General features: G+C 46.3%; 1 protein-coding gene across 1 annotated transcript in view; it reads left to right on the forward strand.

The window, feature by feature from the left end:
* Positions 1 to 16140, forward strand: part of COL4A1 (collagen type IV alpha 1 chain) — a 218247-nt gene that overhangs the window by 169724 nt on the left and 32383 nt on the right. Inside the window, exons 34-37 of the mRNA XM_059721088.1 lie at positions 68 to 220; positions 2684 to 2782; positions 2875 to 2964; positions 15738 to 15877. Of these exons, the coding sequence (XP_059577071.1) occupies positions 68 to 220; positions 2684 to 2782; positions 2875 to 2964; positions 15738 to 15877 (482 nt within the window). The remainder of the gene's footprint in view (positions 1 to 67; positions 221 to 2683; positions 2783 to 2874; positions 2965 to 15737; positions 15878 to 16140) is intronic.

A 16140-nucleotide genomic window follows, 5' to 3' on the forward strand; every position in this document is an offset into this window, starting at 1 on the left:
AGAGAGAGGTGTCTATATAAACAGTGTATGCTACTGTGATGTTCTACACTGTCTTTTCTGTCCATAGGTAATCGAGGTTTTCCAGGTTCGCAAGGGCCACCAGGTGAAATTGGCTTTAAGGGAGATAAAGGTGAAAGAGGCCTGAGAGGAGAGCCAGGATCCATGAATAAAACAGATATGGCAAGTCTTAAAGGCCAGAAAGGAGACCCAGGAGAGAAAGGTAACCTTTAATCTTCAAATATACATAGTCACTGATTTTTAATCTGTTGCAAGACTGATGATTAGCATCTGTCCTCTTTGTTATAGAAAGGCAAGGTTCTTTGGGTAGATGTGATATCTTTTATTAGACCAACTGAGTTGTTGAAAAAAGGTTTTTGCAAGCTTTCGGGCACAAGCACCCTTCTTCAGGCATAGGGAGTCTCTGCTGTTGTTCTGAGATCAAGGAATGAAAGAAGCTAAAAGTGTGACAGGAGGTCAGTGAGAATGTAAATTGGTAGAAGTTAGGAAAACAATGGGTAGAGGAAGGGGGGGAGAATGAAGGGGAAATAATGGGTGAGGGAATGCAAAAGGTAAGCAAGGGAGACTCTGCTGTAGTGATGAGTTCTCTAAGGTAGAAAAGAGTCATTCTGTGAAAAAGTAAATGGTTGGAAATTAGGAAGACAATGGGTAGTGAAGGAGGGTCTGGGAGAGTGTAAATAGTAAGTTCAGGCAGGTACCTGGTGAACCAGATATCAAGCAGGTTGCAGTGTGTCATAATCCAATGTCTATACTGAGTCCATGATTTTTTGTATCCAGTAGATTTACAAAGTGAAGTTTGTAGGCTTGTCTGTGAAAGGTGTTTAGTAAGTTCACTTTGAGGAATAGAACTGAGAAGTCAGAGAGGGAGTGATTGTTTTGTGAGAACTGGGCACCCACAGGTAATCAGATATTTTTATCTTTAATGGATTTTCCATGTGCATTCATTCTGGTAGGTGGTCATTGTTTGGTTTCTCCTACATATTCTCCTTCAGGGCATTTGGTGCACTGGATGAGATATATTGCCTTTCTGGAGGTGCAAATATAAGATTCAGGAATGATGGTGGTTCTGTTGTGGGGTGTGGTTATTGTGGGGAGCTGGAGCGCAGTGGAGCTGGGTAGGCCTTGCTGCTCAGCTGCTGGGTCCTGCTGCGAGTTTCCCCTGGGTCTTGCTGCCCCTGGTGCCTGTCATCTTTGACAGGCAGTCAGGTGCAGATAAAAATTAATATTCTAAAAATTTTAGGGGCCCCGCAGACCAGATAGAATGGCCTGGCAGGCTGGATCTGGCCCTTGGACTGTATTTTGCCTGCCCCTGAGTCAGTAGACTAACCAGCTGGCTAACTTCCTTGAACTTTAGTTGATATTTTGAATAAGTTAATGCAACATTTTGGGAAAATAAAATGTCAAAACATTTTAATGAATAGTTTTGTTTCCAAGCATTGTTTTTCAAACACATTTTCTTGATGTGAAAAATTTCAATCAGTAACAATAACAGCTCAGATCCAAGATCCTTCATTAAAAGGTGAACCAAATGCAAAGAAAAAAAATATATACTTCAAAATGATTTCCTTCTCTGGGTCTTTCCATGGATGCTTTCTTCTTTCCTCTGGGACTGCATGTTTTGTATCTTGAGGAACGAAATGGCTTAAAAGATAATGGGTATGACTTGGAAGCTTAACTATTATATCTCTACTGCAGTGTGCAACAGGTGGACAGCACTGTTAAGTGGCACCTAGGAGATATTCTAAAACAGGGGTGTTCAACCTTTGGTCTGAGGGCCAGATGCATCCAGCAGAGCCATAGGTTTCCAGCCCGCAGGGTTCCCCACAAATTGGGAAATCTGGTGGCAGGGGAATGGTGGCATTAAATATGGCCACCATCCCCCACTGACAAATTCCTAAAGCCCAAGTGCTGCACAGAAGTTTAGGGCCAAGTCATGCCCTCTGCCCCCACCCCCTCAGCTGGATGAGGCTGGGCCATTCCCCTTTCCCCCCCCCTTCAGGGCCAGGTCAAGCCCTCTTTCCTCCATGGGGCTGGATTGGGCCTGGGCATTGCCCCCTTTTCCCCACAGGGCTATACCACACCTCCTCACCCTGATGGGTTGGAGCTAGGATGCCCCCTGCCCTCCTCCATGTGGCTGGATTGGACCCTGCTGTGACCACCCCATGCCAGACTGGGATCTTCAACTGGATCTGGCCCACAGGCAGCCTAGGCATTGCCTGTCTGGCCTGCTGGCCAAAAAGGTTGAGCACCACTATTCTGAAGTTAGGTAAATCAGGGTAGCAGCAGATTTCACATTACAGATGATACAAAGCATTCTGTGATTGGCTGCTCAGACTAGTGGTCCTCTCAGACATTTCAGTCATTCATGTTACAATCTGAAACTTTCTCGTCGTACATCACTGGTTTCTTAACTTAGTTAATAAGAGGCTACTAGCTCACTTCTAGATGTCTCAAATCCGTATCTCCATTTTAAAAGTCACAAGTTTCTTTTCATGTTCTTTTCAAAGATATAACTTGCCTGGTTTTTTGCATAGATGAACTTCAAAAGCTATAACTGTGCATACTGGCTACAAAGTTGATTATACTGATAGACAAGTAGCTGCTGAAATAGGTAAGTCACTAAAAGTGGCCAAATAATTTAAAATCACATTTTTATGGTATTCAGGTACACATGGACAAGCAGGAGAAAAAGGTATACGAGGGGACTATGGTGACCCAGGCATGCCAGGGAAGGATGGTTTACCTGGTACCCCTGGACAGCCAGGTATGTCTGAATTTTTTAGTATATGGACCTATCACAGAGTACTTGAATCTATGTGAACTAATGGACCTTGTGCTGTTTCACACTGTTTCCAGGGCCAAAAGGTGATCCAGGCCTTCCAGGGTTTCCAGGTGACCCAGGACATCCAGGACAAAAAGGATCAACTGGAGACATGGGACTGCCAGGTACTGCACACTGAGAACTTTGAAAGTTCACCTTCCCAGAGCAGCCTGTCAAAAGTATCTGGATAAATAAATAGTGAACAAAGCACCCAGCTTAAAATATTTAGGACTAGACCGGCTTGATGGCCTGAATATTGGATATGAGTTACATCCCTACTTGTGCGGGTTTAGCTCTGCTAGTGAACCCTTTGAAGGAGCAGGTTTTATCACTATCTAGCTGCATGGGTGTGTGAGCATTAGGCGTACATGCAGTTGCTGCTTTCCAAGAATTGAGAAATGGGGAGGCTGCATGTGAGGTGGAGACTCTATATTCCTGTCTGACTTCATTCAGACCAGTTCTGATCCTTAAAATTGTGAAGATCAAAATCATTACTTATTAGTACTTTGCCAAAGAAGATCCCTACCTTAAACAATGCCACTTCTCAGATTTAGACTGCTGTTTACCCAGATTGGGTGGCTGAGAGTTCTGATATTCATCCATTGGCATGAAAATACTTGGTCTCAGTTCACTTTTTAGTGGATTAAGTAAAAGCCCATGTTGTCTTTCATACTTCTGTTGTTGGGGTGCTGAACAGGGAGATAAAAAAATGAGTGGTCATGAAAACTTTCACCCTTACAAGTGATTCCTTCAGATGGTAATGTTGCACAGATATAATGTAGCATGTTCACTGTCTGTGCTGGTGCTCTATCTATTCTAAGGGTAAATTAAGGCACTGATTTGTCAGTCCTCTCTGCTTTCAGACACCTTTCATGAGTGCTCCTGTCACTTATTTTTCAAATGAAAAGGGACAGAAAAAGGCCTACATTGTATAAGTTATTCTTTAGTTAATAATAGCATGCAATCAGACTTTTACTCATGAAAATAAAAGCATTGTCCTGTATTTGCTGAAAAGGCTAAAAGGGAATGCAAACACAAACATTATCTGCTTTGTGCAAAAAAGCAGAGATTTACAATTTCATTTTCTTTGTCACTGAAGTTCTTGATGAGCATTTCCACTGACTCAAAATGTAATGCACCTAAAAACCTTAGTTTTTAGTTTGAAAAATAAATGTTTATCCAGAAAAAGACAACAGCTAAAATAAACAGCAAGGTTAGCTATGTCCATCACTTTAGGGATAACCTCAAAACAAAGGCCCCCTCTACACATTAAATGTATTACACACTTAACTGGTTAATTGCACAATGAATATAGAACAGCTACACATGCAAAATAACTATCACACCATAAAAAGGTCCATCCACTTATAAATTTAAAGTGAGAAAATGTGCAATAACTTTATACCTAGTTTCTATCCAGCTGTGATTTGCACATGTATCAGGGTCTCCCCTTGTGGCTGGGAGCCCAATCAGCTGCTGGGGCTCCCAGTTTTAGAGATGCACCATGCACAACCAGGACTAGGAATCCTGCAGCTGTGGACTGTCCATTCCAGCAGTGCCCTGTGGCTTCTGAAATTGAGAGTCAGCAACTGCGGGACTCTCTGTCCTGGCAGCTGTGGGGTGCTGCCATGACTGTGAGTCCTGTCAGCTATGGGACTCACAGTTGCAGAAGCTTGCTACTTGCTGCTGCAGGGGGAGCAATCCTGGGCTCCTCTGTACTGGCAGTAAGGTTTGATAGGATCTGATGCTGGATTCACGCCTCCTGCCATACACATGTGGATCACACATCAGTTCCTACCTATCACACCTTTACCTGAACACCTAGAGGGGCCCAAATAAACATAAACTGACTTTTGTGTTCACTGTGTTGCTGGACAAAATACGAAGAATCAGATTCTATGAGGGTAGCAATCGTTATTGTCCCACTGAGGAACCAAGTGAGATTTGGTGTGGATCAGTGTAGCACCACATGTGAGAAATGCCAGTTTATACCCACTTCAACATATCTTCTTTAGCAGTCCCTCACAGTAAAGGATGATTGTCTTCTATTATTGTCTTATCTGTGTGTCTGAAGATGGCTGATGATGCCTATCCGGGATTGATAGACTCTATTGCAGCTCAGACATGTGTTTCTGTGTGGGGTGGGTGGGTCTGGAGTTTTGATTTGGTCCACAACATGTTGTTTCTGTTGCTTCCGTTTTTCCAGCTTCTGTTATTGTCGTGAGGTTTCAAAATACTGAGATCCCTGCAGCAGACTCTTCCTCCATTTGGGGTGGTCCTGGGCAACAGTCTCACATGAGTTGACATGGATCTTGAACTTTTTAAAGTAGGTCTTGAGGATGTCCCTGAAGCACTTTCTCTGTCCTTCTCTTGAGCATACCCCTTGTTTTGGGAGTCTGGAGTCAGATATCTGGATGACATGGCCAGTCCAACCAAGTTGATGTCAGATGATCATTGCCTCAATACTCATGGTGTTTGCTTGCAGGAGGACACTAATGTTGATTCATCTGTCTTCCCACTGGATTTGGAGGATCTTCTGCAGGCAGCATTGATGGTACTTTTCCAACAACTTTATATGTCTCCTGTATGTCGTCTGTGTCTCAGCTCCATACAGCAAGGCAGGAATTATGACTGCTTGATAAACCATGACCTTGGTTTTAGATCTGATGTCCCAATCTTTGAACACCTGTTTCTTCAGGTGTCAAAAGGCCTCACTTGCACATTTGAAGCGATTCATAGATTCATAGATTCATAGATGTTAGGGTCGGAAGGGACCTCAATAGATCATCGAGTCCGACCCCCTGCATAAGCAGGAAAGAGTGCTGGGTCTAGATGATCCCAGCTAGATACTCATCTAACCTCCTCTTGAAGACCCCCAGGGTAGGGGAGAGCACCACCTCCCTTGGGAGTCCGTTCCAGACCTTGGCCACTCGAACTGTGAAGAAGTTCTTCCTAATGTCCAATCTAAATCTGCTCTCTGCTAGCTTGTGGCCATTGTTTCTTGTGACCCCCGGGGGCGCCTTGGTGAATAAATACTCACCAATTCCCTTCTGTGCCCCCGTGATGAACTTATAGGCAGCCACAAGGTCGCCTCTCAACCTTCTCTTGCGGAGGCTGAAAAGGTCCAGCTTCTCTAGTCTCTCCTCATAGGGCTTGGTCTGCAGGCCCTTGACCATACGAGTGGCCCTTCTCTGGACCCTCTCCAGGTTATCCGCATCCTTCTTGAAGTGCGGCACCCAGAATTGCATGCAGTACTCCAACTGCGGTCTGACCAGCGCCCTATAGAGGGGAAGTATCACCTCCCTGGACCTATTCGTCATGCATCTGCTGATGCACGATAAAGTGCCATTGGCTTTTCTGATGGCTTCGTCACACTGCTGGCTCATGTTCATCTTGGAGTCCACTAGGACTCCAAGATCCCTTTCCACCTCTGTGCCACCCAGCAGGTCATTCCCTAGGCTGTAGGTGTGCTGGACATTTTTCCTCCCTAGGTGCAGCACTTTGCATTTCTCCTTGTTGAACTGCATCCTGTTGTTTTCTGCCCACTTGTCCAACCTATCCAGGTCTGCCTGCAGCTGTTCCCTGCCCTACGGCGTGTCCACTTCTCCCCATAGCTTTGTGTCATCTGCAAACTTGGACAGAGTACATTTGACTCCCTCGTCCAAGTCACTGATGAAGACATTAAAGAGTATCGGTCCAAGGACCGAGCCCTGCGGGATCCCACTGCCCACACCCTTCCAGGTCGAGACCGACCCATCCACCACGACTCTCTGGGTGCGACCCTCTAGCCAATTCGCCACCCACCAGACTGTGTAGTCATCCACATCACAGCCTCTTAACTTGTTCACCAGTATGGGGTGGGATACTGTATCGAAGGCCTTCCTGAAGTCTAAGTATACGACATCCACCCCTCCTCCTGTGTCCAGGCGTTTCGTAACCTGGTCATAGAAGGAGACTAGATAGGTCAGGCACGATCTGCCCGCCACAAACCCGTGCTGGTTTCCCCTCAGCATAATTTGCACTGCTGGGCTCTCACAAATGTGAGCCTTGATAATTTTTTCAAAGACTTTACCAAGGATGGAGGTGAGACTGACTGGCCTATAGTTGCCCGGGTCCTCCTTCCTCCCCTTCTTGCAAATGGGGACCACGTTAGCCCTTTTCCAATCCTCTGGGACTTGGCCCATGCGCCATGAGCGTTCGAATATTCCCGCCAGTGGCTCTGCAATGATGTCGGCCAGTGCCTTCAGCACCCTCGGATGGAGCTCATCCGGGCCTGCCGACTTAAAGGCATCCAGTTCTTCCAAGTGACTCTGCACCATCTCAGGATCTACGTATGGAAGTCTGGCGCCTTGCTGCTGCCTCTCTACAACCCCAGTGAGAGACTTGTTGTGCCCCTCACTTAGGAACACTGAGGCAAAGAACTCGATGCTGGATTTCTTCATCAATATTAGCCTTCTGCAAGAGATAGATACCAATGTACCTGAAATACTCAACATTCTCCAGAGTCTCACTGTGGATCTGGATTACCAGAGCTGGGGATGGTTCATTAGGAGCTTGTTGATGGATGACCTTACTCTGCTGAATGTAAAGCCCCATTGTCTTGTATGCCTTGTGTTGCAGGGCACTAAGGTATGCCTGCTCTTTTAAGGGCAGAAACTGCCTAGAGAGAGAGGGCCCTAGGAGCCAGGTAGAACCCCCACAGATGCAGGTTGCTGTGGTAGCAGGCAAATGAAGGAATTAGCCTGCATCTGCACCTAGTCATCTGACCGGAAGAAGGCAGGGCCCTGGGCACATATAAGCCCCAGGGCTGGGACTAAAGGGTTAGTTCTCTGGCAGCAGCCAAGGGAGGGGGAAGGAGCTGTCATAGAGAAAGCTACTTGGAGATGCTTGACTGCCTGTTCTGATGCTGGAAGGGTTAAGGGGCTATAAGAGCTCATAAGTACTTGCGGGTGGGAGGCACATTATACTGAGAGAGAAGCTTGCCTTCTAAAAAGGGATAAAGTGTGGACCCCAGGGTTATTGTTGTATTATAGTCCAGGGGCTTGTTTTTTGTTGTTGTTATTTAAGCCAGTGGACTGGGCAGAGGCTATTGGGGAGGAGGAGGTCTCATTGGGGCACACTACTATGTCGCGCCCCAGTGCCAGTGGGGCTCAGAGACAGGGGCTGCATAGAGCCCAGCACCAGTGGGGCACAGAGACAGGGCTTGTACAGAGCCCAGTACCAGTGAGGGCGCATAGATAGGGCTGCAGGGAGCCCAGCACTAGAGGGCACAGCGACAGGGGGGGATAGAGACCCCAGTGCTGGAGAGGGCGCTGCTACAGGGGGTGTAGAGACCTCAGCGCCAGAGGGCACAGTGACAAGGGCCCAGGGCCTAGTGACAACAGGAGTCTGAGCTAGATGGAGGCGTCATAAAAAGGGACAATATTTAATTACCACCTGCGAGGCATGGGGCGTGGTAAAGGGAAGGTTTTGGAGCCATGCATCTAGCCCATAAGGCTTGGAAGGTATCGTAAGTCACCTATAGAGTGTGGGACCCAGTAAGGGGTTCAACAACCAACAGGGTTTAGAGGAGTCTGTCAGGACTGGGACTGAGCAGGAACTCGCGGGCAGCCTCCTGATTCATTATTTATACCAGCAAGATGTGGCAGATGAGATCATGGTGCCCTAGGGACATCATGGCCATCCCTGGGGTGGCCGTATCACGACACCTTAGTAAAGACATTGATGATTGCCTAAAAGTCTGCTTCCAAGTGAGCACACACTATAGCATCATCAGGATCTCAAAGATTGAGGTTGGGGTGGTCTTGCTTTTGGCTCGGAGTCAGCTGAGGTTAAATAGCTTACCATCCATTCAGTAGTTCAGCCTCACTTTGGGTGGAAGCTTGTTGGTGGTCAGATGTGGAACCATGGAAAGGGATATTGAGAAGCGTGTTGAAGCAATGATGCAACCTTGCTCAACTCCCATTTCAACCTCCAAGGGATGTGAGACAGATCCATTACTGAGAACCACTACTGGCATACCATCATGGAGCAAGTGGAGGATAGTGGCAAATTTCAGTGGGCATCCATACTTCAAAGGAATCCTCCACACCACTTCTTGGCTGACAGAGTCAAAAGCTTTTGTGAGGTCAAAAAAGGCCATATAGGGAGACCTTATGTTGTTCCCAGCATTTCTCCTGCAGCTGATGAGCTGTGAAGATGATGTTAGTTGTGCCTCTTGAGGCCCCAAACCCACACTGAGATTGTAGGAGGAGCTTTTCAGCAAGTGGAAGGAGACAGTTCAGGAGGATTCTTGCAATGATCTTTCCTGTGGTACACAGCAAGGCAGTTCTTCTGGGTTCCACAGTCAGACTTGTCTCCTTTCATGAAGACTGTTGCAATCATTGCTGACCTGAGGTTGTCTGGGATTTCCTCATTGTTCCATATCCTTAAATTGAGAGCATGAAGCTGTGATATGAGCTTCTCTCTCCTCGCTTAAAGATTTCCAGGGGGATTCCATCCACTCCAGATGCCTTGTTCTTCATCTGCTTGACAGCTTTCCTCACTGTGCCAAGGATTGGAGGGATTCTGAGATCATTTCTGACTGGGTGTTGCAGGAGAACACTCTCATCAACAGCACAGTTTTGGTTGAGAAGGTCTTCAAAATGCTCCTTCTGATGGGGATTGATGGCTCCCCTTTCCTTAATCAGGTCTTCTCCATTCTTAGGTCTCAAGGGGGTTGGTCCCTGAGTGCTCAGTCCGTAGATATCACTTTGGTGGTGCTAAAGAAATTGTGCATATTGTGGATGTCAGCAAGGTGTTGAATCTCCTTAGCCTTGTCTTCCTTCCATTTGTTCTTCATATTGCAGATGCCTCCTTGTTCTTCATATTGCATGGACCTTTGCCTTGTCTTGATGGAGATTCAGTTTCTTTTGCTTGGAGTTGTTGTCATTTTTCCAAGCACAAAAGGCTTTGCACTTGCGATTGATCAACTCTTAGATATCCTGGTCATTCTCATCAAACCAGTCTTGATGTTCCTGGTAGAGAATACAAGTGTCTTTTCACAAATGCTGATAACGGTGGCCTTGAGAGCACCCCACATGCTGCTGCCAGTCTCCCACTGTTGATTGGAATTCTACAGTTTTTCATTGTGACACTGGTGGAAGAGGTCTCATTTATTTGGGTCCTTGAGTCTTTCAGTGTTAATCTGCCATTGGCATTGCTTCTGTAGCTGTCATTTGGGAGCCAATTTGAATGACATAACCAAGTGGATGAGTTGGTGATCAGTCCAGAAATCATCAGTTCCTAACATAGCTTGGGTGATGTGGACATTTTTGCAATCCTGAGCACAGATGAAGACACAGTCAGTCAAGTGCCAATGATTAGATCATGGGTGTTGCCATGATTTCTTGTGCCTGTTTTTCTGGTGAAATGGTGTGGGTGATGATGAGTCCATGTTCTGTGCATTTGGTCAAAAGGAGGATGCCATTATAGTTGTCCTTTCCTACTCCTACCTTGCTGATGAGTCCAACCTCCCTTGCTGCAACTTAGATCATTGTACCCTGTTCTGTCATGTACCACCACTGAGAACAGTTTATCTCCATTCTTTTTGGAACCACCCTTCAGTTAATTTAAACACTTCTATCAAATTCTCCCTCAGTCTTCCCTTCTGCAGTCTAAATAGATTCATAGAAGTAGGGTCGGAAGGGACCTTGTAGATATCAAGTCCAACTCCCTGCCCTGGGCAGGAGAGAAAACCAGGCTCAAATGACCCCAGCCAGGTAGACGTCAAACCTCCTCTTAAAGACCCTCTGGGTAGGAGCCATCACCACTTCCCTTGGAAGTTGGTTCCAGATCCTAGCCACCCCGACTGTGAAGTAGTGCCTTTGGATGTCTAGTCTAAACCTACTCTCTAACAATTTGTGGCCGTTATTCCTTGTTACCCTGGGGAGCGCTAGGGGGAACAGGGTCTCTCCCAAACCCTGCTGGTCTCCCCTAGTGAGTTTATAGATGGCCACCAGGTACCCCCTCAGCCTTCTCTTGCGAAGGCTGAACAGGTTAAGGTCCCATAGCCTCTCTCTTGATAGGGTCTGCCCTGCTGTCCCCAGATCATGTGGGTGGCCCTCCTCTGGACCCTCTCAATGCTGTCCACATCCCTCTTGAAGTGCAGTGCCCAGAACTGAATGCAGTACTCCAGCTGTGGCCTGAGCAGTGTCGCATAGAGGGGGAGGATCACCTCCTTGGCCCTGCTTGAGATGCATCTATGGATGCATGACAAGGTACGGTTAGCCCTGCTGACCGTGACCTCGTATTGTCAGCCCATGACTCCAAGATCTCTTTCTGCCACCGTGTTCTCGAGAAGGGAGTTTCCCAGCTTATAAGCGTGCTGCTGGTTCCTACTGCCCAAGTGCAGCACCCTGCACTTGTCCGTATTGAACCCCATCCTATTTTCGTTAGCCCACCCCTGTAACCTGTCCAGGTCCTACTGTAATCTGTTCTTCCCTACTAGCATGCTCACCTCACCTCATATGTTGGTATCATCAGCAAATTTAAACAGACTGCTTTTTACCTCGTCGTCCAAGTCACTAATAAGTTGAACAGTGCGAGCCCAAGGACTGAGCCCTGGGGGACTCCACTGCCCACTTTCCTCAAGGTCAAAAAGGACCCGTCCACCACTACCCTCTGAGTACAACCCTTCAGCCAATTTGCAATTGATCTGACTGTGTAGGCATCAATGCCACAGTTCTCCTACTTTTTTGATGAGAATGGGGTGGGAGACAGCATCAAAGGCCTTGCTGAAGTCCAGAAAGACTACATCCACCACGACACCTGCGTCCAATGCTTTTGTGACCTGACCGTAGAAGGCAATCAGGTTGGTCTGACAGGACCTGCCCCTAATTAAACCATGCTGATTGCCCTTGAGCATCATCCCTGCTGCTGGCCCATCACAGATGTGCTCCTTGATGATCTTCTCAAAGAGTTTCCCCAGGATTGAAGTAAGACTAATGGGCCTGTAATTGCATGGGTCCTCTCTCTTCCCTTTTCTGAACATGGGGACCACATTGGCTTTCTTCCAGTCATCTGGCACCTGGACAGAGCACCACGAGTGCTCGTAAAGCCATGCCAGGGGCCCCGTGATAACCCCTGCCAATTCCCTCAACACTCTGGGGTGGAGAGCATCTGGACCTGCTGATTTGAACACATCTAGCCCCTCCAGAAGCTCTCTAACCCAGTTCTCCCTGACCTTAGGGCTGGCGGCATTTCTCCTGAGTCCGTCTGGAATCTTGGTTGGGGAGTCCTGGTCCCTGCACAAGAAAATGGAGGCAAAGATTTTGCTAAAGAAGTCTACTTTCTCCTTTGGTGCAACCACCAGATTTCCAAGCATATCCTGCGGGGGCTCCACATTACCCGGTGCCTTCTTCATTCTCCCTATATATTTAAAAAAAGAACTTTTTATTATCTTTGATCCTTGATGCTAGCCCTAGCTCTGTATCTGCCTTAGCTTTTCTAACAGCCCCCCTACAGACCCGAGCAGTGGAGGTATACTCCTCTTTGGTGATAGCCCCTCCCTTCCACCAGGTGTATGCCTCCTTTTTGGCAATCAGGCATTCACGAATGCCCTTGGGGAACCAGGGGGGCTTTTGGGCACTCTTGCCCCCCTTGCTTCTTGTTGGTATTGTCACCCCTTGGGCTCTGAGTATTGTCTCCTTAAGGAACAACCACTCATCTTGGGCACTGTTCCCTCAGCCCAGTTCCCTCAGCCTCTCCTCAGAAGTCATGTGCCCCAGCCCCCTAAACATCTTTATTGCCCTTCACTGGACTCTCTTCAACTTGTCCACATCCTTTTGGTAGTGGGGGGCCCAAAAACGGACACAGTACTCTGCATGTGGCTCACTAGTGCAAAGTAGAGGGGAATAATTACTTCCCTCAGTCTGCTGACAGTACTCCTACTAACGTAGCCGAGAATGCTGTTAGCCTTCTTAGCAAGAAGCAGGCACAGCTGGTGAACTCAGACTGGTGGGGCAGTGGAGCATCCCATGGGAGTGTGGGGGGGAGGGGTTGTAGAGGGCTGGCAGCGGGGAGTGGGGGACAGTGGGGTTTGCAGCCTCCTCGTTCCTGGCCAGAGTGCCCGGCTGGCTGCAAACCCTGCTCCCATGGGACGCTCCACCCCTGCACCAGTCTGAGTTCACCAGCAGTGCCTGGCAACAAGGGCACACTGTTGACTCATATCCAGCTTATTGTCCACTGTAAGCCCCCAGGTCCTTTTCTGCAGAGCTGCTTCTTAGCCAGTTTGTCCCAAGCCTGTAGTAGTGCACGCGATTCTTCTGTCCTAAGTGCAGGACTTTGTACTTGTCCTTGTTGAAGTTCATGATGTTTCTTTTGTCCCAGTCCTCCAACTTGTCTAGGTCACTCTGAATCCTAGCCTTACCCTCCAAGTATATCTACTACACCCCCCAGCTTGGTATCATCCATGATCTTCCTGTGGGAGCATTGCATCCCATCTTCCAAGTTGTTGATGAAGATATTGAACAAAACCAGTCCCAGGACCAAGCCTTGGGGCATTCCATTTGATACTGGCTGTCAACTAGACATCGAGCCATTGACTACTACCTGTTGAGCCTGATGATCCAACCAGCTTTCTATCCACTTTATAGTCCATTCATCCAACCCATACTTCTTTAACCTCCTGGCAAGAATGCTGTGGGAGACCATATCAAAAGCCTTGCTAAGGTCAAAGTATATCACACCCCTCATCCACAGAGCCAGTCATTTCCATTGTAGAAGGCAATCAGGTTGGTCAGGCATGACTTGCGCTTGGTGAATCCATGCTAACTTCCTGATCATTTTCTTCTCTAGAAGAGGGTATAGCTACCTCCATTTTCTTTGAGCTGCCTATCTCCTGCTCACCAGGTTTCATTCAGTGCAGCTACATTGATGTTGTATTGCCTGAATTCTTGGGCCACAACTGCAGCTCGGTGCTCTGGGCATTTGCTATTAGGGTTGCCCATGAGTGTCTTGATGATCCAGGTCCCTAAAACAATGGTGTGTCTTTGCTGGTGTTTTCAACCACAGTAAAGATGATCCCACCAGATGTGGTCATCCATTCAGGAAGAAATATAGAATACTGTATTAGACATGTTATGTTGAGGGCACCTTTTCTAGCCCCATCCCCATGTGGGGAAAGCAGAGCAGAGCAGAGCAGAGCAGATCCTGAAGACAGCTGCCTCAGTCACAGTTACAGCTGTCAAATCACACTCCTGTCTTGTCCAAGTGCTAGAAAACCATTTTGAAACTGCTGCCTTCATGCCAGTTCATAATTAGAAGCTTCTAAACCTCACAAGCCTGCTTCCGTCACCATTAGGTGGTTGCCAAAGCACTTGAGGAATGTGCTGGAAAAGACATTTTCATGGAAGATACCTGTGCATGACTTCTTTTACTATGGAGAGGCTGTTGTACATCAGCTTCCGCACAGCTCTTGACAAAATGAGACTGATCCAATGGCAAGGAGACCAAGACAACTGGGGATCTGGTTCCCTTGAAGCTTTCATCTGCCTTTACAGACATTGAGATGATAACATCTACTTTGGTCTGCTCTGCCATTGAGGACTTGTAGTCCCATGTTTGGGTCTGGGCAGGCTTATAGTGGTGACCTGTACTCACCATGTCACAGCACTGTCAAAGGATCTATGTGGCTTTTCAGGAGAGAAAGCATTCCAGCATACACACACATTTTAAGAATGGATTACAAAAATTCTGCTTTCAAATTTCATATTTATGTCACAAATAAATCATTACACTGCAATTTTAGAATTGCACATGCAGTTCAAACAGCCAGTTTTGCAAACTTTATATATTTTTGTTTATAGTTTTTCTTTTCCATAACATTGTTGATATTGTGTACAGCTCCCTTAGGAATGTAGCTTCCAATGATTTTCAAAACTGCTGCATACGGTACATGGACTGCAAATTCTAGTGCAACAGTTCCCAAACTCTGACAGATTGTGCACCACCAATTTAAAATGATACAACCTTAAGTACTACCAGCAAATTCTTGTCATATAAGGTAATTATAATAAATCTGTTAATGCGTACCACTGCCAGGTTGTCTGCGTATCACTGGTGGTACCCGTACCACAGATTGGGAACTGCTGTCCTAGTGCTTTGTTAACCATCTGTGATGTTTTTGGTAAATAAAAGTATGTAAGGAATGCATCTTTAAGGTGGAACTTCCTTAGAGGTGGCTATCTGTACTTAACCTATTTGAAAAATCAAAAGAAAAAAGATTAGGGATAAAAAAATCAATTACCTTATGGTTTGCTTTAATTACCTATTTCTGTTGATTATACATTATTTGCATTAGTCTCAATTCTTAGTCAAAATGGCTTTTGGCATTCTTAAGCAATGAAAAGAAAAGTTATTATCATACTGAATACCACCCCTTTCCATCTGGGGCCAATTCTACAAATTTCTTCTACTGAGTAGCACATTATTCACTTAGCTAGTCTCACTGACCTTCTTATCGGAGGGCTATTTTAATTACTTTGTTATGGTGAAACCTGTGAACAATGCTGGTCCCACTGATCCAGCAAGCAAATTACAAGTTGCATTGGTCAGGTACTCTATATTTCTGCTATCTAAATGATGGGAACCTGAGCATCTTTTTGCTTTTGATCGTGTGCATGGCTAAATCCCGTGCACACTTCTCCTCACGTATATACACTAAAACTAGAGAGGTAACAAAAAAAATGATTTCTTTAGGTGGCCAGGTTCTGGCTTGTCTTTATATGCTAGAGAGTAATGAAGTAGTTTTCTAGTTCTAACATTCACAGTATTGTGTGGACATCATTACAGTAACAGACATTTGCCTATATTGTTAGGGTACCCATGTTTTAAAATGCTTTAATTTTGTTATTATTAGGAACACCAGGAGAAAAAGGTGTGCAAGGTGTTGCAGGTTCACCAGGTAGGCCAGGGTTCCCAGGAGTGAAAGGTGAAAAAGGAGACAAAGGCCAGGCTGGTTTTCCAGGGATTGGCATTCCAGGGTCTCCTGGTGAGAAGGTATTTATAATCCTGAATAATAAAATGCTTCATTTCTGTAGCTACCTGTTTCTAAAAGATGAATTTGGGCATAGTCTATTCCTGTAGTAGTGTTTGGAGACTGTATATTAGATTCTGAGAACCTCAATTAAGAGAGTAATGGGGGGGGCCATATAAGTAGTATGCATGGATGGAATTCATGGCCCCCCGCCCCAATTATTTCTTCTTTGGGTTCACAAAACTTTCTCAAAGTGTACCTTAAAGTCACTCTTGGATTTCTGTGG

Source organism: Alligator mississippiensis, chromosome 1 (genome assembly GCF_030867095.1).
Source record: "Alligator mississippiensis isolate rAllMis1 chromosome 1, rAllMis1, whole genome shotgun sequence".
Lineage (NCBI taxonomy): Eukaryota > Metazoa > Chordata > Crocodylia > Alligatoridae > Alligator > Alligator mississippiensis.